The 24,070-nt window shown below is 37.0% G+C and overlaps 3 protein-coding genes across 3 annotated transcripts; 2 read left to right on the forward strand and 1 right to left on the reverse strand.

Annotated features, from left to right (window-relative positions):
• The first annotated feature begins 358 nt into the window (after positions 1-358).
• On the forward strand, positions 359-9,069 carry LOC106911370 (putative RNA helicase mov-10-B.1). Its single transcript, XM_088011026.1, has 23 exons — positions 359-534; positions 837-927; positions 1,128-1,273; positions 1,535-1,628; positions 2,327-2,474; positions 2,624-2,843; positions 2,924-3,007; positions 3,216-3,378; positions 3,473-3,618; positions 4,091-4,279; positions 4,365-4,471; positions 4,552-4,748; positions 4,941-5,044; positions 5,755-5,852; positions 5,929-6,027; positions 6,554-6,659; positions 7,206-7,320; positions 7,393-7,590; positions 7,779-7,847; positions 7,928-8,053; positions 8,673-8,761; positions 8,852-8,950; positions 9,027-9,069. Exons 1-23 carry the CDS (start codon positions 365-367, stop codon positions 9,067-9,069), a joined length of 2,901 nt encoding a protein of 966 aa, XP_087867152.1. The 5' UTR covers positions 359-364.
• A 2,508-nt stretch (positions 9,070-11,577) lies between these two features.
• Positions 11,578-17,575, forward strand: LOC106911372 (syntaxin-2-like). The gene is made up of 9 exons (XM_088011027.1): positions 11,578-12,537; positions 12,756-12,818; positions 13,616-13,715; positions 14,187-14,261; positions 14,611-14,684; positions 15,360-15,468; positions 15,997-16,070; positions 16,163-16,300; positions 16,398-17,575. The coding sequence occupies exons 1-9, from the start codon at positions 12,502-12,504 to the stop codon at positions 16,572-16,574; spliced, it is 846 nt and encodes a 281-aa protein (XP_087867153.1). The 5' UTR covers positions 11,578-12,501; the 3' UTR covers positions 16,575-17,575.
• Positions 17,576-18,513: 938 nt separating this feature from the next.
• pgam2 (phosphoglycerate mutase 2 (muscle)) lies at positions 18,514-20,464 on the reverse strand. Its single transcript, XM_014976326.2, has 3 exons — positions 19,956-20,464; positions 19,700-19,880; positions 18,514-18,915 (listed from the first exon to the last, which is right to left on the reverse strand). Exons 1-3 carry the CDS (start codon positions 20,370-20,372, stop codon positions 18,746-18,748), a joined length of 768 nt encoding a protein of 255 aa, XP_014831812.2. The 5' UTR covers positions 20,373-20,464; the 3' UTR covers positions 18,514-18,745.
• Between the last annotated feature and the right edge of the window lie 3,606 nt (positions 20,465-24,070).

A 24,070-nucleotide genomic window follows, 5' to 3' on the forward strand; every position in this document is an offset into this window, starting at 1 on the left:
AAAAACAATCACACAGCATGGACACTGTCTCCCTCCCTTGGTGACCCATTGTTACTATGTTCTATGTGCTGTATTAAATGTCTGTGGCTTTGTATTTTTAAGACATTAGTTTAATCCTTCAGAGAACATTTCAAAATTGATCAAATAATCATGTAGCATCAGTCAATTCTGATTACCTGGAAGTCCTTATTAACTCATAAAGCTAAAAAGAAAAGCTGGACAAAAACATCTTACAATTTTATTGAACTATTCCTTTCTTACTTCAGAAACAGATGCATTAATTGTCACAAACACAAAAACACTACTGCCTTTCAAAAAAAAGTATATATTAAATCTACTCTTTACCTTGTTCACTCAGAAAGAAATGGATGAAGCCAAGGATCTGCAACTGAACTCTGATCCTCAAACAGGAGAGAGAGCATCAGGTGGCCAGGATCCAACCCTCTTACTTGCTGAAAGTTTGGCACAAGCCCACGAAGGCATGTTGCGTTGTCAACAGTTGGCAAAGTCAATTCAGAAATACAGGATCAAATGGTAAACAGCTGAATCATTAGAATTATTTGAAGTTCAGCATGAAAATAATCTCGTAACTATTGTCATGTTTAAACATTCATGTCCATACGCAATCAATAGTTAGTCAGACGGCTATTTTATTATAACGTTCTGACAGATTTAGGAGATTAACACTTATTATTATTGATAATGTAGTAAAGGCTTTTCTAGACTAGAGGTAAAATAAAATGAACTCTCAGTATTCTAGCAAAATTGTGTATATATCTGGCAGTGCAATTGTAGCATGATGATCAGATGTCTTTTTTACCTTTCTATCTACACAGGAATGAAGAAAACTTCATAAAATATCAGCTCAAGGTGAATCCCAGATCTTGTGAAGAGGAGAAAAATGTTCTCTCTGTGACAGAAAATGAGGTGAAACTTCAATAATTAGTATGATTTCATATGTTAAATCATTAATCCTCCCAGGAACATTTCAAGTTACATTAATGAAATAATCATATTGAATTTGCCTATTCTAAATGCCTGGAAATCCTTCTTGACTCATAAAGCTAAAACAAAAGACTGAACATAAACATTTTACAATTTTATTTTAATGTCCCTTCTTTCTGAAGTCTGATACACAAACAGGAGAGAAAGCACCAGGTGAACAGAAACCAACCCACTTATTTACTGAAGAAGAGATGGCAACACAAGCCCAACAAGACATTATGCTTCGTAAAAAGATGGCAAAGTCATTTCAGAAATACAAGAATAAATGGTAAATGGTTGAAATATTAGAAATATTTGAAGTTCAGCATGAAAAATAAAATCTACTAGTTATTGTCATGTTCAAAGATTTATCTACATAAGCACCCTTGTTTCACCACAGATTAAAGGAATACTCAAGCAAAATTCTGAATATGTATTTTTGACATGTAAAGCAAAAAAGTAATAATAATAATCAAACTTACAAAAATGTTTCTTTGGTAGTGCAGTTGAATGACCAAATGTTTTGTTTTTTTACCTTGCCATCTCACAGGTTTGAACAAACCTTCCAAAAATGTCAAGTTAGAGTGACTTCAAATCCTTATTCAGAAAAAGAGAAAATTTCAGTCACTGTGACAGAAAATGAGGTGAGACCAAGCTGATTAACTTCAACAACGCATTACTGTATATGTTTAAAATACTAGCTTAATCCTCCAAAGAACATTAAAAATGAATATGGCACTGATTGCAAATGACGTCTCTGTTGCCCGGATGTTCGGGTGACAGTGCAGGAATCTTGCCAGGTTTTTGCTCGGCAATTGGTGTAGGTAAAAATATTGATTCATCAATGTAAAAGCAAATGAGTGCAGTGAGCAACACTGTTGTGAGCAACTCATACCAATGTATTAGTTCGGTGTCATGAAACAATTTTTCATCTTGAGTTTATTTGCGTTTAGCAAACAACAATTTGGTGGGCATTAGATTGATCATATTAATAGCCTAAATCAGCCAATCACATGCAAAATTTGTTTTTCAGACACACAGACATTTCCCCAAAAACACCGTTCTTGTTTAAACTAAAATTGCTAAGGTGCAGTGATCTAGATTTGGTGGTTTAATGTAATTTGTGATCAGTGCCATTGAATCTTCCAATTATCCACAGGCTCAACATTTAGATATTTATGAATTGTGCCATTCATCCCTTTTATTGCAGTTGTTAACAACTTGACAGTTGTTCTTTACATAAATACATACACACATAATACATACATTTTCAGTTTGACAATATGTGCTTTCCTGTGACTGATGGTATTGAAGTTATTTTGTGAGATGTTCTCTCTGTCAGAAATTTGTGCCGTTGAGCATACAAAACACTGGAGTCAAACGGGTGTATTTCACCTTTAAGACCTTTGATTTTGTGAAAAACATTTTCACCGTCAAAAGTCAGGATGGAGACATTATCAAAACTATCAAAGACCACCTTCTCAGGCCAGGTATGTAAACCTCTGACACAAAGCATTCATTCCACATCAGTCTTTCACATACTGTAATTTTAACTCTGAAATTACAAAATAGGTGGATCCAAACTTATGACAAGCTGCGCTAATGAAATGAAAAATGTTTCCTCACATTTTGGCTCCAGGAGAATCATACAGAATGAAAATTCATATCTCCTCCGACCACTCTGGCATCTATGAGCAGCTACTGGTCTTTAAGTTTAAAAGAGACTGTGAGCATTCAGAAACATTTGACGTTATGCGGCTCTTGGAGGTCATCCGTCAAACACCTCAGAATGAGGACTCTCAAGCCAGGTCAGAAGCAGAGAAGAAATTTCAGGCTGCAAAGAAGAAAACTCTGACAGGGTAAGTAGTGAAACATTTAGCAGTTTGTTACTGTCATTTCATGTAGCATAATGTAACTTGCTTGTTTTTCACTTCTGCAGATGTGAGGTCTTCCTCAGACCAGAGGTGTATCTCAGGAAATATCCATTGCCTCAGAACATTGCAGACATGAAAGACATAGATATGTCTGTTCAATTTTTGATCTCTCACATTTTTTTCTTTTTGTTGTTGTTCTCAAATGTTTAAACATGGGGGTTATTTGATTATATTAATCCAATACCATGGACTTTTATTACAGCTAAGACTTTGGCCTGCTGTTAATTGTTGTTACTGGAAGCTATGTGGCTCTAAATGTACTGTCATTTTTGCCTTATCAATGGATTTTTTTTTCAGAGATTTGGAGAAACAGCCACTTAACTGGAGGAACTACTCTTGGCGATTTCACTTGCTCCTTTATCTAGAGGAGTACGCAATTTCTACCGCTCTTCAGGAATGCAACCAAGAAGATATACTTGTTGTCACTCATCCAACTGAAAAACATATACTGATTTTAAAGGTGACACATATAGCTGGGACACAAAAGTCTAATAAATTGCAACCTTGGGTCACATTAACAATAAACTTCAATCTTTTCGCTAATGTTGCATCAGGCAGAAGATGTCTCAAACATGTCTAATGTTTCTCTGACTGGGTGCATGGCACTGGTGACTCCTTTAAACCAGCAGTTTGAAAGGACATACAAAGGATGGGTGGATGACGTGGATGAGGAGGAAATCTACATTAACTTTGAGGAAATGTAAGGATGCAACAAAAGTAATTGGAAAGTAACCTAATTGTTTTGTCTTTATAGTCTTGTCTAATTTCAGACTGTTAATTTAGTCTCTCTCTGCAAAAAGAAGAATCAAGTTAATAAAAATGAGTTTAAACTATTTCCCAACAACCGAGTGAGATTACATTTTAAATGTAGGCTTGGGAGTGCAGACACTCTATGCAGTTTGATTGAAGTGGAGATATTTTTGCAAAGCACAAAAATCAGTCATGAAAAAAAAAATTAAAACAATAATGTTCTTTTCCTTTCAGTTTATGGTACTTCTCATTAGTTTGTCACATAAAATACTATCAAATAAATAGCTGTTTGTTGTTCTAAAATGTCAACAGTGGAGAGTTTCCACAGATGTGAACATATTTGTGAGCTACACTATATTTTAACTTTTTTTTTGTCATGTTCTTGTTTGGTACTAACTCAGTTGCTTTTAATTTAAATTCAGCTTTCCAGAAGAATACAACATAGGCGTGAGGTGCAGCATTGTGTTTTCACTTCAAAGAATACCACTACGTATGCAACACAGAGCAGCAGCACTAGCGCGCAAGCATTTACTGAGGGACTTACTCTTCCCTGTTGGGCTATGTTCTGCATACAATTCATGCCTTGCGCCTGTAATCCCAAACTGCACCCGGTCAGTATGTAGTAAAGTCAACACTACCTTGAAAATCAAGTTGCTTTGGCACTAAAGTAACTACAAATGATTCCTCTATCTCCAGTACACCAATGACTGAAAACAACCCAGAACAGCAAAAGGCTATTAGACACATTCTGGCCCGTTCTGCAAAACCTGCCCCTTACCTCATATTTGGTCCACCTGGTACAGGTATGGTATGAGTTTTTGTATGCCAAGACCAAACTGATTGGCATCTAATACAATATGCATTTCTCTTATCCATGGGTCAGGCAAAACAGTAACTTTGGTTGAAGTCATCAAGCAGATTGTGTCAACTCAAGACTCCAAAATCCTGGTTTGTGCACCGTCCAACAGCGCAACAGATTACCTCTGTGAGAAGATCCTGGAAGAAAACATTGTACCCCACAAAGTGTTTCGCCTTTACTCCATAAGCTACAAAGTGGAAAAGATCCCTCAACTTGTGAAGGTCTGGATTCTGTCTGTTTTTATTTTGTTTATTACAACTGAAATGAAGGGGAGAAAAGACAGCATGACATATAATGCTCAGTATTTTAGAGGGACAAATACCATAAAGCATTTTTTGTACAAGTTAACTTCTATCGTATTCATATTAATGTGTACTAGACATGCATGTATGTGCTTTCTGTTTTAACTACAGATGCACTGTAGCTTTAATGTTGCAACAAACTCGTTTGAGGTACCGACCAAAAAGGAGCTGATGACATACCAGATCATGGTCACCACCCTTCAAACTGCTGGAAGGTATGATATTCTCCTGGAGATGTCACAATCAGAGTGCTTCTTTGTCCCAAATACTAGTCAAAGTGATTTTAAAACAGGAACTAGCTGATAGAAAATCCCAATTTAACATTTTATTAAAATGGTCATGATGCATGAGATTGAAAAGTCAGTAGATTTATAGTGCATCAAATTAACATTCTACATTTTATCTGTGCTGCAAATGTTACATTCAAATCATCCATCAGTGTTGGTACAATTTGCCAATAATAAAAGAAATAAAGTTTTATTAGGGAATATGATACCAAACATTAAAAACACAAAACCTTCATAAGTATGCTGAGCCTTACTTTTTACTGAACTAGTAAAATATTTCAGTTTTTTTTTTTTTCTGCCAACTTTCTGCTTCAGAGAAATTATTTATTTGATGATGACACGATTTCTACACAAATTCTCACACATTCAGCAAGGCTGGATTGATTTACTGAGCTGATGTTCAGATCCGTGGTATCTCTAGCTGATCTCAAAGTTGTCATCTTTCCCATGTTCATTCTGAAGGTTCTTATTTGTAATTTATTTGATCCAAAGAAATTGGGCCCATTTGCAGAGGGTTGAAATTTTCTGTGAGAAATTCCTCAATGAAACAAATGAATTATGATGTTTGTCCAATCTGCATCGCGTGCAATGATTAACCTTAAATTACTGAATGTAAATATACACTTCCTTTTTTACAGGCTAGTGACAGGTGGCATTCCTCCAGACTATTACAGTTACATCATTGTGGATGAAGCCGGCCAGGCCATAGAAACAGAGTGTTTAATTCCAATAGCTGGTGAGCAAGGTGACTTTGTTTAAAATACTATATACTAAGTATATATTTTATGGTGTATTCAATGGATTTCTGACAGGATTGCTGAAACCATACAGTGGCCAAGTGGTTCTGGCAGGTGACCCGAAACAGTTGGGACCCATTATTTTATCAAAGATAGCAGAGAGAAACGGCTTGGGTGAGCACCATGCATACTGTGTGATCAATACGTAAAGGTCTATAAACATAATCGAAATATGATTCAAAACATGCCAGGTTGCTTTTGAATTACATCTTTTTTGACTAGATCTATTTATTTGGTGCAAGTTTTGTTTGTTTAAAAAAGCTTTTAAAGACATTTCACTACTTCAAACATTCCAATGAAAATTTTAAAATAAACCATAAACAAATCTAAATTTGGTAAATAAAAGACTAAATAGAAATTAGGACCGAGACAACAAATAAGATGTTCTTCTAACACTCTCAGGTTGAATGCAGTTCTTACTTGGAAGGATAAAAATATTTTTCTTTTCATACTAAAATACCACAAAATTCCAAACATTTTTGGATAAAAAAAAAACTTGATAAACTGCTTTGGTAATTAGATAATCTGACAACCTTAAGAAAATGGAACATATTATCTTAGCCATAAATGCTGCAAACTTTAAAATTTCTAAGCTCAGTTTTTGCCTTTTTTATAGGATAATGGTGTTCACTGTTTTCAGGTCTGTCCATGCTGGAGAGACTAATGACAAATATCAGACTGTACAGACAACGCAAGACCAACGGCTTCAACAGTCGCTATATGACTAAACTGCTGAGGAACTATAGGTTTGCTTTTTGTGAAGATTTATTTATTTATTTATTTATTTTTTGTGGCACAAATTAGTTCATCTCTTTGCCAATTTGAATCTGATTAATTCCTACTTCATCCCAAACTTTTACAATTTTCAAGAAAACCTTTTGTATCCGCTTTTTGGGGATACATAAGAGGCTCAGTCTTAAGTTACTTTTACACTATACAATATATATGTATCAATCTACATTGTTTCTAATCATTTCAGGTCTCAAGTCTGTTTTGAACCAGCCATATTTCCTTGTTCCAGAAAAACAAGTAGATTATAATTTATTTTAGATCAGTGGTTACCAGAGTGGGTAAGCAATAATTCTGAAGTTTGTGTAGATTATTAGTGTGAAACATCCAATATACTTGAAAAAGTTACAATACAATAGTAAGACATGACCTAAACTACAGACGTATAGTGGCATAGGGTGAAATGACCATCTCTGTTTTCTTTGTTACTGTATCCTATCAACAAAAAGCCTCCTTCCTCAATTCTCCCCAAACCTTTCCACATCTTCTTTGCTTTTCCTTAGGTCTCATCCTGCAATTCTGAAAATCCCCAATGAGTTGTTCTATGACTCCGAACTCCAGTTTTGTGGTTCCCTTGAGGATTGCTTGTATAGTAACTGGGAACTTCTGGCGAGGAAGGTAATCAGAACCAAGATAAAATATCTTGCCACCAGTTTATCTCCATCTCTAATCTCATCTTGTTTCTCTGAGGATCAGGATTTTCCTGTAATGTTCCACGGGGTTGCAGGCATGAAAGAACAAGACCTCAACAGCCCATCTGTTTACAATATGGCTGAGGTGGATGTACTGAAGGAATACTTAAAATCCCTTATCAAATATCGCCGCAGAAATGGCGTAGACAAAATTGGACCAAAGGAAATTGGTATTATTACTCCATACGCTAAACAAGTAAGTATTTAAGCTTTACTCTATGTTCATTATTAATGTTTTCATGACTTCTATAACTGAGGTAAAGCTTTGCTAATTAATTGTGTCAAATAAAGACTTTATTTGGGAGAGCCTTTCATTACCAAAGCATATTTGCTTTACAGCAGCATAATTTGTAATTCTCATTGTCCTGTTTCATGTTCTGACAGGTGGAGAAGATTAAAGCAACCTTTCGCAAAGACAAGGATCTAGTCAAAGAAGACTTGGAGAATGTCCTGGTATGACACTTTTCAGAAATTACTACAATTTTGCTAGTATATTAAATAAACTCTAAATTTGTTTCTTTTTTTTTCTGAAGGTTGGCACAGTTGAGATCTTTCAGGGTAAAGAGTCAGATGTGATCCTGATGTCCACGGTGCGCAGCAATCCCAGCCTGACTGAACCGAATCAACATTTCAGCTTGGGCTTCGTAAAGGATGAGAAGGTGAGAAATATCCCACCTTGTACTTTTCACACATTTTTCACTCGTTGCCAGAGTGGTGGTAGTATATATAATGCAGCAGCATCAACAACTTTTACTCTGCTAAAATTAAAAAGGCTTCATTTTTCTCTCATTGCAATAGCACAATCTTACAATTTCTATGACACCATCAGAATGGCTGGAAAAACTTTAAAATACTTCTCATATGTGCAACTTTTTTTGTTTAGTTTCGAAAATTATGTTTGTTACAAGTCTTTTAATAGGATGTACTTGATTTTCTTCTGAATCTTCCACAAGATTTGTTTGAAAAGAAGATCTTGTTTTATCATTTAGTTTTACTTTTCAGCCTAGTGAGCAATTTACTTCCAACACAATCATTAAGAGTTCCCACTACATTTATTTGCACTCAATCTAAAGATGTGCAAAAGCCTGAAAATAATTGAATTTTTTTTTATCGCAGTTACATAATCTTACCCTGTAGCAAATTTAAGGACCATAAAATAAATCTACTTTTATTCAGATTTTTTAAGTTTTTACTATTTTGATAAAAGATATGTTTATTGGAAGACCTTTGTCATTGGGCTGTCAATATATTATGTATTTACAATCTGAATCTCTTCAGAGATTCAACGTGGCAATGACTCGAGCCAGAAACCTGCTGGTTGTGGTAGGAGACCCCAGAGTCCTGGAAATAGATCCAGTATGGAACAAGTATGTTTCTTTATGTTCTTCCAAGTACGAGTAAAAAAAATTGGCAAAAATCAGTCTGACATGCCTCGTATGCTAACCTTTCTCTCTTAGGCTTATCCATTACTGTTTAAAAGAAAGAGCATACCGTGGCATCAATATTTCTGATCTGAAGGCAGGCACAGGGGTCGCTAACCCCTCATCAAGCTCCGGGTAAATAGCAGATTTGCAGATCCAGAGAATCTGTTGTCTGCTATTTATTTTTTAATAATAAATGTTTGTGTTACAGCCCGCAGCAGAAAGTGAGACCAAAGGTTGCTTTCAGCTGGTAGAATCAAAGGCATTCAACACAGAAATAAACTTCATCCAAAGCATGTTTCACTATTTCATTCTGTCTGAAGGCAATCAAGGATCTGAAGTTTGGTGCATATTTAATGAGGCACCAAACTCAAGACATGCAAAACAATGTACCATTCAGACAACACAGCCGACCATACAACTACAAAACTGTCATACAAAACCATTAGTATCATTTCATGTCATGGAGACTTTCAGACCCCAAAGTGAGTATTTTTACCTGCCTTTCTATCCTTCTTACTATGTGAGGTGTTAAACTAAACCCACATCCTGGAAAGAAATGAAAGAAGCTATTATCTTGTGGCTTTTTTATCTCCCTTTTAACCCATTTTGAATATTAAATAGGTCATATAGGAATATTAAATATTAAATAGGTCATGTCAGATGCATATTTCAGGTAAATACAAAGACATGGATTATAGCTGAGAGTTAAACATTCAGATCAATTTAAAAGACGCCATGCAGTGCAGTAGTAAATTATTTAAACCCAAAAATGCTTCATTTATTTTTAATTGTATAAAAATATACTTTACTTTTAAGGTTGCCAATAAATCAAAAGAAACAATTAAATTGAATTTATTTATCAACAATTTCCCCAATGATATAAAAAAATAAACTTTAGAGCAGCTAAAATTGGAGGAATATACGCAATTTGACTTTAATAATCATATATAGTTTACAAGAACCAGGGGCGGATCTAGAAAAATATTTATGGGGATACTCCTGCTAATTGATATGTATTACAGGACTGGACAAGCGCTTATTGGTCGCTATGTGATTCATTGTGTCCAGAAAACCATTTTATCCCAGTACAGGAAAAGAAGAAATCTGTCACGAAAATATTAGCAGCGCCATCATTTGTTATTAGATATATCTATTAAATACGACCTAAAATAAAGATTAGAAAACTGATGTTTGATAAATTCTCCATGAAACAAATCTATAAACAGTTTAGTTTCTGATAGTTCTGTCAAGATGCAAGAAAGAGCAAATTTCTATTTATATTGGTCAATCGTTTTATTTTAAATATGCTGTAGGAGCCGTAGTTTGACGACTGTTATAAATATCACCACATTTTGCGAACACAGGGGATTAGCTCAGTTTTTGTCGCTTGTTTTTAGGAATTGCAGCGGCTGCAGTGCGCCACAATAAAGGTACAATAAAGCTGATAAACAGGTGAGGAACAAAACTAGACAGAACCACTTCTGATTGTTTGCCAAGCCAAACATCCAATAAAAGTTCCACCAAGCCTCTACTAAGGCACTGGGTTCATGTTTCTCGACACAGGCAAAACAAGTTTCAATGTCCAAACTTATTGATTGTTCTTGGTGATTTATTTTCCTCTTTCACCAAACAATTACAGAGATCAAACTTTCATTTGTTCTCATGCTACCACTCTTGCTCTTGTAAAAACCATCGGCTTCAAACCCAAATGCCTGCTGGTCCTTCACCAGGCCCCTGCACCTATAGAAAGTGGACTGACCCACATTACTTCCTGTCTAAATTTAGAAAATAAATAAGAAAAATAATAAAACAAAAATAAATAAAATCAACAATTATCAACCTACAAATAAACTCTCTAAATAATACAAAAAATGGAAATTTAAGAATAAAGTAACAAAATTCAAATGGATAAAAAATAAAGAAAAAATAGCTCCAACTTCTATTCCGCCTTTGCTCGCTCTGTATGTCGGTATTACGCACGGCACGTTGCCTTGGCAACCGACAAACAGCTCAACGAGCAGATAGAGCAGAGATTACGGATCAGGGGAATCGACACCAAAAGGCAAACATTTCCCACACAAAAAAGTAGGAAAAACACTAAAACAGAACATCCAGTCTGTTACATTATGTTGTCAGGCTTAATGTCTATATTGTGATTATTAATAAGTTTTCGCCTGAACACTGCGGTGGTTGATTAGCTGATTTAAACAGCTGCTCTACTGATGACTTGGTGGGTTGTTTAGTGCTAACGGAACCAAAACACACCGAACTGCGCAGCACATGCTAAGTTTATCAAAGTCCATAGCAGGCCAGCAACAGTTAGGCTAGTATAACTGACCCACTGAATAGGCGCCTCATGGACCGCTCTTACCTACTGTCGCAGATGTGATGTAGGGCCGCCATCTTGGAGTGGTCGCCCATTCCACTCAGCGTTGTATGTTTGAGGCACAATTAAGTGACATCGCATTTTAATTATAAATCGCTAAATCCTAAACGGAATTTCACGCTTTTTTACTAGAAACCTTATTCAAACAACTATCATAGCTACATTTATGAGGAAATTTATCTTTTAAAAGTATTTTTAAATTGGATTAATACATGGGTCCGCATATTTAAATATCAGTGAGGACTACTGATGTTAAGGAGACAGGGACTATAGTGGTGGTCTTTAAGCTGGAAAGGACAGGTGCCAGTAACAGTGAGGTGTTGAAGATGTCTCAGACAGTTGATGTGCACAGTCACTCAGAAACCGCCCTGGGATGTTGTTAGGGCCAACAGGGGTTGATTTCCTGGATGGATTTCCTCACATCTGCTGTGGTCACACAAAGAGGCATGTCACCAGGAGGTGGTGCTGAGGGAAGTGTTAGGATGCTCAAAGCGAAAATAGAGCTTAAGTGCATCTGGGAGTGAGGGGGTTAAGAACTCTTATTGTTGTTGTACGAAGTCGCCCTTGCAGAGATCATGGAGAGATAGGGTGCGCCCCCTTACTTCTCCAGAAAGCAGAACTGTCTATCGACTAGGCGGGGTTTATAGCCATTTTGTATTTGAAGCAACTCATAGTTATCATCAGTTGAGAGCGGTGTCCAGACACTCAAGTATATAACTGATATGAAAGCAATACGATAGTATTTTTTCATTTTTATGTTTTTTTTTTGCTTACATAACATCATCGTCTAAAACAATGAATAAGTTAAATGATTAACATGACAGTCAGTGGTTATGACTTACGGAACTCAAATCCCACTAACAAGTTGGTCTCGACGTTACATCTCCGGCAAAAACTCGTTTTCCTCAGGAAAACTCCTCTTTCATATTTTGGTCATCACTTATTCCTAGGTCGTTCGGCGGCTAACTGTTATGAAACGCACCCAGTCGCTGTAACTCGTCTTCTTATTGGTTAACCCGGCTGTTTACAGGTGTGTCACTCTTTCAAAGTAACCAATCCGAAAACGGGAACCGGCTGCATATTAACGGAAAAGTCTGTAAGTGTAAGAGTTTGCGTTTTCGTTAATATTTCTCTACACTTTTTCACAATAGGCGTAAAGCTTAGCGATAAATATCCACAGGTTCGTTTAAATATACAGTCATTTTGGCTTGAAGAAAGGTGGCTTGCTGAAGCTGTCTTTGTTTGTTCAGACGGGAACGCGCCTGCGTGCCCACGCCCTTTATTACAGGTGCGTTCGATGACCTCATCCCCCAGGAGGAAGGACAGACTTCAGGTGAGGTCGAGTCTTATTGTGAATCCCGTGGGTGTCCTGACTGTTCGTGTAGTATTTTGTAGTTGTGATAAATTCCACCGAGGAGGAGTAAAAACGGCTTTTCATATAAAGCTTTAGAAGAGAAAAGAAGCTAGTTTTGTGTGCAACGAAGCGCTTTTTATTTATGCCAAAACATTAAAGTGGCGTAATAAATTCACACTCGCTTTTTTTACTCGCAGCAAACGGAAACTATGAGCAATTCGACAGAGAGAGGAGCCGAAATGGAGGATTTTTTTAAAACGGTAAGCTTGCACGTAAAACTGCTTTAGTCACAACATCTTTGAAACCAGAAGCTTTGGCCACATTCTGGTTGCAGTCATTGTCATTTGTTAGTCTTAGCAACAGATGCTTCTTAAAGCATATGATTAAAGTTACATTTTACAACAACTTAAATGGGCTGCATGGTTGCCTCGCAGCAAAAGCTCCTGGGTTTGAATGTTGGGCAGTGATAATTTTGGATGACTTTTGCATGGTTCTTTCTGGTCACTCTGTAGCTCCCACACAAAAACATGGCAATGGTTTACTTTGCCATGTTGCCAAAGTTTACTACTTATATTCATTTGCACATTATATTGGGTTAAGTATTAGGAGACCACAGGCTACCTACTTTCTGCTTGATAAAAATTCTAATTGATTGGGCGCAATGAAGCCTCAAATGTGTTAAACTATTCCTTTTGCAGCTTAAATATGTCATAATTTTATATATAATTTTCTTTAACCAGATCAATAATGCCAGCTGATCTACTTTAAGTTCCTAATGTGAAGTGATGGACCACAATATACACAGAACTTAAGCATTTTGTTTTCTTTTACTGTCACAGATTCAATGTAGTTTACCAAGAATTAACACTTGCAAAAAGAAATGAGGGAATGCGAGTTTGTATATGTATAACATCATTCACATAAACATTAATTAAAAGTTCTCTACAGAAAATACAAAGAACAGAGATGAAAACATTGGTGTTTTTTGTTTTCTTTTGTTTTTTTAGGCTTGTTCTGACATTTCAATGACTAATGTTGATGGGATTTTTGTGTGTAGGTGTGTGAGGTAAGAAACCTCATTGAAAAAATCTCCAGCCAAACAGAGGACATGGAAAAAAGACACTGCAGCATCCTTTCCTCTTCAGACAGTGACAAAGGTAAGACTTTCTGGAATATTTAGTGAAACCTTTAAATTGTGTAGCGACTCAATGTTCTGTTAAGCTCCCTAAAGATACACACACACACAAAAAAAACAAGAGCAACAGAAATATGAGAAGCTTAACAGAGCTTTAGTTGTTTACAGAAGAGGCACAGAAACCAATATAGCAATGCCCTGTAAGCATATCTGTGCTATTTAGAGGTGAAAAAGATTATGTAGCCATGCTTACAGAATTTAAGAGGTGAACAACCAGTGTTTTGGGATGTTTCGATACATTTTCCTTGCATTGGCTAGATTTAGCTTAAATACACTGTTTTATGTTGTTACGCAAAATTACTGATAACCACAGTTCTACCATATAGAGAAATGTAGCCTAAGCTTTTTAGATTGGTTTAGACACAGAAAAAAAAGAGTTCCTCCTCTTATCAGGTAAATTTGTTCAGTCTGTTTGTTTTGTGTGTTTTTTTAGGAAGTAAAGATGAACTGGAGCTGATAAACAACGAGACCAGACACAACGCCAACCTGGTCCGAACCAAGTTAAAATGTAGGTGTTACAAAATGGAGTCGAAATTGCTGGAACCCATGGAATATTTGTGTACATTTTTAATATTTCCCTTTGGACAGTCATTTGAAGTAAATGTAGCTTTGCCAAACAGCAAACTTGCTTAAATACTTGGAGTGAAGTCAGAATGGTATAATTTGACTGGCAAATGAATAGGAGAGGAAATAAAGTGCGTCACTGTCCACTACAGCTCATCGTCATTCAGTCATTATTAAAAGCTCTCAGAATATTTTTGCTTTGCTATGTAAATTGTGAAGAGAAACCTGCAGCGTACGTTAGTTCCTATCTGAGGTAGCTTGTAATTACACTGGATCTGTCTTGTGTATTTCAGTAATGCAGAAGAACTGTTCATCAGAAGACAACAGAACTAATAACTCTGTAATCTATCGAATTCAGAGGAATCAGGTTTGTACCTAATACTTTAATTTTTCTCCATTTATTTGTTAAAATCAAGTCATTCCTTCTATTCTGATGTTCTGAGAAACTAGTGCCCTCTCACTAGCTTCTCAGTCTCTTTGAAAAAGAAAATTATCCACAGAATAACACCATTGTTTTCAGTGAGCATGAGGTTCTTTCATACAAAGTCATCCTTTGTTTATTGCCAAACCCACCAGAAGCATTATTTGTTTAAAAAGCTCAAACTTGGTCTCATCTGACCAAAATAAACTGTTGCTTTCAAAGTTCCTGCAGGGATTAGGAAACTCCACGTTTATGTTTGTGATGGTAGAAGAAAAATGGTTAATGAGTTCAGTGCAGCTCAGCAAACATCAGCGTCAAATGGCATTTTTTAATCTTCCACATTTTGTGGAAAAACAAATTGGTCTCTATGCCACAGCAAACAAAATAAAAATACACTATTGATTTTTTTTGTGAGATTATGCTGCAACAATAATCCCAATGTCACAGTGTAATTTCATAAAAAAGAGAAATGAGCAAATATAAACCCTTTATCATACCAGTTTGTGATTGTAATTGCATATGGCCTGCTTTGTGTCATAGGCTGTCATTGTACTAGTCATTGCATTGCAAATTTTAACCTTGGCTTCCAAATAAATAATTTTGCCAACTCCCTTCTGCCAGCACTCACACCTGACTCGTTGGTTTTCTGAAGTCATGAAGAGTTACCATAAGATCCAGATTTCTTTCAGAGAGAAATGCAAGGCCCAAATTCAGAGACAGCTCGAGATTGGTGAGTCACTATTGCAATAATAATTGCTTTTTATTTCCAGTTTCAATGCTTTTCTTTGACAACAAACTGAAATCAAAGTCAAATCTCTTCTTTGCATTCAGAAACTTGGCCAATAAAGCAGATTCTGGTCTTATTCTTTACCGTTTCTAGTCTGATTGTTTTATTTAGCATGTAAATAAGATGACTTGCATTTACTCAATTTCCTGCCAAGATTGTTTTGAGCATTGTTATTGTATGTATCACTAGGCTGGAAAAGGTTGATGTATTAAACCACATTCCAATAGAGTATTTGTGTATCTTTTTATCCAGTTTGTTTATTGGGATAACTTTGAAGCAGTGTTATGTGTGCAGGTATGTTTTAGAATAGTATTTTGCCCTATTTGTGACATTCTACAGTAAACTTCCAGAAGTGCATATCATTTTTCAGTTCTTTTACTGCAGTGATTCTGTTGCTTTGATTTTGTAATTTCTAATTTCAAAATGAAATAAAAAGATTCTAAGTGCCAACTTCTCATTTGTTTCTCATAGTGGATAAAGTCACAACAGATGACGAGCTGGAGGATATGCTGCAACGTGATAATCTTGCCATTTTCATAACTAATGTGGGTGAAATCCCAGATCTATTTCCAATAGAATGTTGTAGTATTTGAATAAAAAAAATATAAATAATGTCCCTTTTTTCCCTCCAACAAAGATTCATTCTGATGCCCAATTATCAAGTCGGGCTCTCTCTGAGATTGAAAGACGTCATCAGAACATCATCAGCCTTGAGTACAGCATTAAAGAATTACATGAGATAATTACAGACACGGCCATGCTGTTGGAAATTCAGGTAAAATGGCTGCCCCAAAAATAAATGTTTGAGGACAGATTTAAATATAACTGATGAAATGACTAACATTGTGTCTTTTTTTTTTTATTTCCACTAGGGGGAGTTGATAAACAATATAGAAAAGAACGTCACCAGTGCTGGAGAATATGTACATGCAGGAAAAGAAGAAACACATGAAGCACTCGGATACAAGAAGAATCGTTATAAGGTTGTATCTCTCCCAAGTTTTTTCAAATCCTTTAGGAGACAAGCCAGTACTGAAGCTGATGATTAAAACTCTACTGAAGACTGCATCAAGCCTTCCTGATGCACATCGAACCTGTCAGAGCCTTGGAGAATTATTTGTATCCATTTTTTCCCCCATGTAAAAATCTTTAACTGTTTTTTGTAGAAGTGTAGTTTTTTTTTACCCAGAGTTGAGAATTCAAAGTTATGTAAAAATAACTTGTCACTTTAAATGCTTAAAAAAAAATCTTTCTTTGTCAAGAATATGATTTCAGATATGGTCCATTTCATTACAATACTTTTTATCTGTTCAACCACCCATAGATTCATTTACTCACTTGGTCACTAGGTGGCACTGCAACAACATTGAAATACCAGGCTGTACCTTGTCTAAGGTTTCTTCTTATGACATTGTAAAAATGTCAACTTGTGCTCATAATGAATGCTGTGAAACAGAAGATTTTAAACTTCCTGGTCTCCTGCTGTGATCAATTAGCATAAAGTGGTTTAAGTGAAATGTAAGAAATCTGCACAGTATAAAAATTGCTGTAGCAGTTCCAGTCAACTTGTAAATTAGAAATGTAGTGATCAGAGTTTTACTGGCTTATGTCTTGTTTTGCCTTTTTGTAGGTCTGATCTGCTGATTGTAAAATGTTTTGTTTTTAAATTAGCAATGACATGTAAATAAACTGCTTGGAAGCAAGGAACCAAAGCTGGTATAATCAACAAAACAGGTAAATAAGTGGCTTAATAAAATAATGACAATGGAAGCAAATGGAACAAAAGTGATTGGATTAAATATTTTTGATCTATAAAGAGTCATGCAAATGTATATTTTGACATCTGATGCAATACTAGACACTGATGTAGCTGTTTTACCTACTTAATATACCCATTAGGCTTATTATCTTCAAGTTCCTGTTATGTAAACATCATTTATCCATATTGCTGCTTCACTTTTTTCTTTTTTTGTTTTGTTGTTTAATGCAGAAACTGGAGAGGTAATGTTCACTTATGATGTATTTAATAAACAAGAAAAAAAACATCTGATTTTTCAGTGTGGCTTCCAGTTTCTAATCACAGACTGCTCAGTTGGTAAATCACCTAGGAACTGCATGGCATCAAAAAAGTGTCTCCAAACAGTGTATGCATCGTGTACATGGAGTCACTTCAGTAAACACACTTTGATATTGTGACCTTTGTGAAAGTGCAGTCTCGGATAGCATTGGATTTAATTTGATGCTCCACTGGGAATAAAGTGGGACTAGTGTGGCTGTAAATGCACCTTTTTATGGTTGAAATTATTTTACTCATGCCTTAAGGTAAATGAACTGTTAATGCTGTAACACTTCTAATAGTCCACATTAAGTACCACATGGTCTCTAATGCTTATTAACAAATATAAATAGTGAGAATTTACATCAAGGCTTCACTTGACTTTTATCCTCACGACTGATTCTTATTTGTGATGTTGTAGGACAATCGCATTAGGCATAGGATACTTGTAGGTTAATAATTGAATGACATTTGTGTAATTTGCTGCTGCACTTGCTAAATCTGCAGGCTATTGGAGTGATAACAGGAGTGATGCCATATCTATGTTTAATGCATTATTTCCCACATGATCCATATGTCTTAAAAGCTATTGACTGGCTGTTACTTGTGTGATTTGTAGTTACTTAAAACCGTTTTGTTATCGCATTTTTCTCTTTGATCTGATTAGAGTTGAAAACAAACAAGCCTGCATTGTGGGAACACTGCCAAGATGAACCCATTGACTTTTCTCTCAGACTGCATTTCACATCCAACCCCTCCCCCCCATCTGCTTGTGCTACCTCAGGATAAAATTTCACAGCACCTTTGTGCTTTGCTGAAACCACTGATTTCCAGATTGCTATGGAAAAGTGTGGGTGTATAGAAAAAAAAAGATGACCGCGTATGTGGGGAGAAAAAAAGGAAAAGATGTGAGGATAAGAAAAAGGCAGACGTACAAACATGACTTATTTATTGGATGTGCCAGAGTGGTGAACCCAAAAAATAGAGCTTGACCACAATTTAAAAGGGCTGAGTGATGTGTGGCTGTGTAAAATGTGGGGGCCTGGCCCTCCTCCCAACCATTAACCATTTCCCCAATCTGGAATGAAATATGAGGAAAATCTGGAAGAATTAGGGGATGAAAAGTCTCATTTTCTGCTTCCTCATGGAACCTCCATGGCCGGCTTACTTCTTGGCTTTTCCCTGGGCAGCCACAGCCTCCATGGCCTTCTTCACGGTTTCCTCATCACCGAGGAAAGACATGGGCTTGACCGGCTTCAGATCTGCATCCAGTTCGTATACGATTGGGATTCCTGTTGGCAGGTTCAGTTCCATGATGGCTGCATCAGACATATCTGGAAAAGACAACACAAACAAACCCTGAAATCAGAAGTAGGAGCATTTGAACTGGATAACAGTACTAATTGTCATTGTTCCCGACAAATTGCCCCCAGCTTTATGTTGGTTAAATGTGCACAGGAAGTCTGAAGCAGACCAATTAAACTGTATAGCACAGCCTTTGCCCGTCACACTGACTTTTATGTTATGACAGACTGTTTAAATTAAAATGTATGTTTCGCACATAGTGAAAATAAAAAATACTTTACAAAAATACATTAAAATATTAGATGTTTCTTGTGAATAAAATAAGTATTTTATTAATGGCACATTCAAATGATCTGTGCTATTTTTAATGAATTAGTGACAAATTTAAGTAATTAACTATTCAGTTTTTTCACATTTATTCTGTTATAAATGAATTACATATTTTTATATACATATAAAAATAATCTGCCTTTCTTATTGTTTGCCTGACACTTCTTCTGTTATTCCCAGTGAATGCTAAACTCCCCTATTCATCCCTGACCACTGCTTAGAAATGTACAACCTTTCGACATAAAGGTCGTGACTGTAATGGGAACCAGACTCATGACCCTCTACCCTGCACTTCAGTGCAAGAGTCTTTGCAGGCTATTTATAAGCAGTGGAATCAAAAGCTTAGTATCTCAAGGCCTTTTCTTCTATGCAGATCTATTCATAGTTGTGTTGTTCTCTGGAATTAAATCTCTGGAAACTATTTAAGAGTTTCAGATTTTAAAAACAAAACGACTGTGCCCGCTTGCTGACTGCGAAACTCACCCTCCAGGTGCTTGACTATGCCACGGAGGCTGTTGCCGTGGGCAGCGATGATGACATTCTTCCCTGCTTTGATTTGTGGAGCAATAACCTCGTTCCAGAACGGCAAGGCACGTGCAATGGTGTCCTTCAGAGACTCGCATGTAGGCAGTTCACCAGCCTTCAGTTCTTTGTAACGCCGGGACTGGAATTAACCAAAACAGAAGCAGACTGTTGCACTTGTAAGGAGCTATATGATGGTTAAGTTTAGGCGTCTCACCTCACTGATGATTTTGTGGTAAGGGTGATCCTTATCCATAGGTGGAGGTGGGATGTCAAAAGATCGACGCCAGATCTTCACCTGCTCCTCGCCGTGCTTCTCGGCGGTCTCTGCCTTGTTCAGACCGGTGAGGCCTCCGTAGTGGCGCTCGTTCAGGCGCCAGGTGCGAATCACAGGCAGCCACATCTGGTCAGTGACCTCCATTATGGTCCACAGGGTCTGGATAGCGCGTTTCAGCACTGAGGTGTAGCACACGTCAAACTTCAGGCCTGCCTCCTTAATGGCCTGGGCTCCACGCTTGGCCTCCTCCACACCCTTCTCACTGAGGTCGGCGTCAAACCATCCGCAGAAGCGGTTCTCCTGGTTCCAGGCACTCTCTCCATGGCGGACAATAACTAAGCGGTGGACAGCAGTCATATTTAATAGTTTTCCTTGGATTTTTAGCTCTAAACTAGACACAGAGCCCTCAGCCGTTCTAAGTTGCTCTTTCACACACTTACTGGCTGCCCAACAGTGATCCCAGACAACATACCGAACTCTTTTTATAGCGGACCAGCCCCCCAGCATTCCACCTGTGAGGGCATTTCACCCTCTGATGGACACACAAAGCAGGCCAATAAACCAGACAGCAACTGGGCTTATGGGAAGGCCAGAGGTCAGGGATAAACCAAAATAGCAACATGACTTTTAAAATGAGATCTGTGCAACAAAAGTGTAAAGAGCAGAGTTGGTGGCACATAGCTTCCTCATCCTAAAATGAATTGCTACAAAGCTGACAATAAAACTACTGTGAACGATTCATAGTGACTTTTACATTTCCAATCCATTTGTTTGAAAACCTTTGACCTTTTATCAATCCATACGTGCATCATCCACCTGTCTTTCCATTTGTCCGCCATCCATCCATTCTGCATTCATTCATCATCGACTTGCCATGCATACATTCATTTTTTGTTTGTCATTCATCCATTTATCCATCTGTCCTTTTTCTAATATTCACCCTTCTTGTTTCTTTGGTCATCATCATGTGTCCATTCATCCCTATATCTGCCCATTTGTCCATCATTCAGTTTTCATTTATCCATCCAGGTTCCATTGTCCACTTTTTTTATCCATACATGGTACTTTTAAATCCATTGCATTTTGAAATGTATACTTTTATATTTTTATACCATATAAACATTAAAACTTTATGATTTTCTCTCCAAGGACTAAGCAACTATCTACTACAACTTAATCCATTCATTCATCTGTAGTCCATTTGTCAATAAAGGAAATATGCAGAAATCATTATTTATAGGCTTAAAACTGTGAACGTGAAATTTTGTACAAATTCTGAGTTGTTTCAAAATCTCTAGTTTTGCAACATAAATCCATGAAATTCTTGACAAATATGTAGTCTGATTTTAATGTTGTGTCTTATTATGACCACTAGGGGTTGATCTTGTAAAGAATAAGCAAGTGATGTTTGTTTTCGGTATTATTCCGTCTTTTTTAGCTTTTAGAAAAAATGAATTGCACAAAATAGTATCAGTACAGTATACAGTATTCTACAAGAACAAGTCTCAGAAGCTAAATATTCTGCATCATATAGGAAATGTAATGCCAGGAAGGAGCAATGAGAAACTCCCAGAACGGACATAATGGAGCTGGCTTGGAAACTGAACCACAAAATCCAAAAGCTGAAATATGAAGCAAAGTGTTCTGTCATCCTCCTGTGAAATTATGATCCACTAGAAAGGCAGAGGTCCAAAAAAAGAATATGGAATTCTAGGATTAATGCCAACCTGCATCATGTGACCTTGAGTTGTACTGTATATAAAAAAACTGCATTGTAAGGAAAAAAAAAACTCCTTTGCCTTAAATTTCTCTGGTTATATTTTTTTAACAACCATATTAAATTTCAGTAGTATTGGGAAACTGGTGACCGCATTCACCCATTTGCTAGTTACACTTTTCGTTTCAAGTTGGTATAAAACAATGTAGCCTGTTTCATGTTTTTGTTAACTATCAGTGTTTGTTAATACCTGACATTCAGTACTCATCATCTCTCTTGACCTAACAAGCCACAAGTTTGTCATTACGCCTCTAAGCATTTTCATTTGGTTGAAGGGGCGACTTAATGATCTGCTGCCTCGGTTGTGTCGCCCAGAGTTCTGTAAGCATCTTGTCTGCAACAAATCGCCTCGGTGCAGATTGCGAAGCTGCTGCTAGAGATGGAAAAAGTGGACACAAGGGAGTTTGCGTGATCACAACTGTTCCGATGACTCAGCTTGCGGTGTCACACAGCTTTCACTGTATATAGAAGCTCCGAACTGCCTTTGAGGGCTCTACTGGCCTCTGGTGCAAGGAAAAATTACACAAACAGCACTGGTTACAGATCAAAGCACGGTCAAATCCCACACACCGCACTCACATTCAAACTCTGTTCAGTGATATTGATGCAAAGCACTGCAATGAACAGCAAAAATATATGATGCTGACTGGGTGAGATGAGTCTTCATGTGCAAAATGCTGAGCAGGTCATTGCACATTATATGCACAGATTCATGTAATCATCAGGCATAGGAAAATAAAAAGTCTAAGTCAGCATTTAAGGGGCGTCTAAGTAACTGCATGTATAGGCAAGCAGCACTTGACTAAAATAGTTTTTGCAAAATGAAAGTCAACAGACAGAAAACAGGAAGACTTGCCTTAAATAATTTAAAATATGCCTTTTGAACATAAACATGCAGTCCACAGTATGTATTCACCGCAACAGATAGAAAACAAAGTATGAAAATGCAAATGGTACAGTCTGCACTTAAATTCAACTCCACTTTGTGGAATATTTTAGTGCAAGCAGCAATTGCTTTGAGGTAAATATGCAAATTTAAATTCTTGTCCAGTCCTGCAAAGCTGTCCACGCTCAGGCATGCTGGACGGCGTTAATCTGTAAACATTAACATTTAAGTCTTGCCACACATTGAATTTCTGTCTGGAGTTTTAACGGGCCATTCTAAAGTGATATATTGTGTTACTTGTGAGAGGGCCAAATGCAGCCAGCGGGTGGAGTAAGTTATCTGAGGATAACTTTTAAATTTTGCACTTTTAGTATAATAATTTTACACCAATTATTTCTCATGGATTATCTTTAAGGATGATTTATTTCCAGTGATCTATCATTCTTTAAGGAGCTTTCGACAATTTTTTTTTTCCAATACAAGTTTAACTTGGTTGTACAAGGCTACTTGTGAACAAACTATACCACCACCTAAAACCTGAGTAGCTTCTTTTTTTATTTAGAATTGACGACGTGGCTCGCTGCGGCTTCAAGAAGTCAAGAAAGGCACAACTCGCTCTGCTCCAAATTTCTGCTGAGGGAGGAGCTTACACAAACAGCAGCCTAATTCTTTATTTTTTCCTCTCTGTGATGAGGCTTGGGTTGTTGTATATTTATCCATCCATCCATTTTCTTACACCCTTATCCCATTGGCTTTGGGAGGGGTGTTGGTGCCTACCTCTTACTGTCAACAGGCGGGAGGCGGGGTACACTCTGGAAAGGCCGCCAGTCCATCGCAGGGCAGGTTGTTGTATATATGCACTTAAAATTTATTGTGTGTGGACAATTCTTACCAACAGAGCAGTCTTCCTTCTTCACAAGCAAAACCCTTTGCCTTGCAAGTTGTAGTTATTAACAATTTATGGTCAGCTGAAGTCAGGTCTTCCTAAAACAACTGGCTGGTCTGACTGAGGGAGAACCAAGCTTGAGCTTTGTGGGTCACAAAACAGACAAACTTGGAGACGACAATCTGTCTCTGTAAATGTCAATGGAAGGATACACTTTGAGCTTTGGTTATGTGTAGCATGTAATGCAAAAAACACCAAATTATATCATATTCCATCATTTGTATGCCAAATTCAGTGATTTTGGACTTGACTTGCTTGATCTGGACAGTAGTCAGGATTTTGAGAAAGACGGATGGCGTCTATGCTCACCCAGACACTTCTGGGAGTTAGTAGAGAGTCTCTGACCCTAAGGAAGTGCTTAGGTGGTAAAGAAGCTGAAAAGAACCAAGCAGAAGCTGGCAGCAGGCAGAAGCACACAGTGTAGCTTTTAGGTTTTCAGCCAAATT

This window comes from Poecilia mexicana, unplaced genomic scaffold (assembly GCF_051168715.1).
Source record: "Poecilia mexicana isolate PSO_F unplaced genomic scaffold, ASM5116871v1 scaffold_12, whole genome shotgun sequence".
NCBI lineage: Eukaryota > Metazoa > Chordata > Actinopteri > Cyprinodontiformes > Poeciliidae > Poecilia > Poecilia mexicana.

What these genes read in the sequence shown, in the direction of transcription:
- LOC106911372 (XM_088011027.1), top strand. Translation starts at nt 12,502, where the DNA reads ATGACCTCATCCCCCAGGAGGAAGGACAGACTTCAG. An exon ending in TCAGAGACAGCTCGAGATTG is followed by an intron (nt 15,469 to 15,996) that starts GTGAGTCACTAT and finishes TGTTTCTCATAG; the next exon opens with TGGATAAAGTCACAACAGAT. An exon ending in CCATGCTGTTGGAAATTCAG is followed by an intron (nt 16,301 to 16,397) that starts GTAAAATGGCTG and finishes TATTTCCACTAG; the next exon opens with GGGGAGTTGATAAACAATAT.
- pgam2 (XM_014976326.2), bottom strand. Translation starts at nt 20,372, where the DNA reads ATGACTGCTGTCCACCGCTTAGTTATTGTCCGCCATGGAGAGAGTGCC. An exon ending in ACCACAAAATCATCAGTGAG is followed by an intron (nt 19,881 to 19,955) that starts GTGAGACGCCTA and finishes GGTTAATTCCAG; the next exon opens with TCCCGGCGTTACAAAGAACT. An exon ending in CATAGTCAAGCACCTGGAGG is followed by an intron (nt 18,916 to 19,699) that starts GTGAGTTTCGCA and finishes TGTCTTTTCCAG; the next exon opens with ATATGTCTGATGCAGCCATC.
- LOC106911370 (XM_088011026.1), top strand. Translation starts at nt 365, where the DNA reads ATGGATGAAGCCAAGGATCTGCAACTGAACTCTGATCCTCAAACAGGA. An exon ending in AACATATACTGATTTTAAAG is followed by an intron (nt 3,379 to 3,472) that starts GTGACACATATA and finishes ATGTTGCATCAG; the next exon opens with GCAGAAGATGTCTCAAACAT. An exon ending in AAACTGCTGAGGAACTATAG is followed by an intron (nt 6,660 to 7,205) that starts GTTTGCTTTTTG and finishes GCTTTTCCTTAG; the next exon opens with GTCTCATCCTGCAATTCTGA.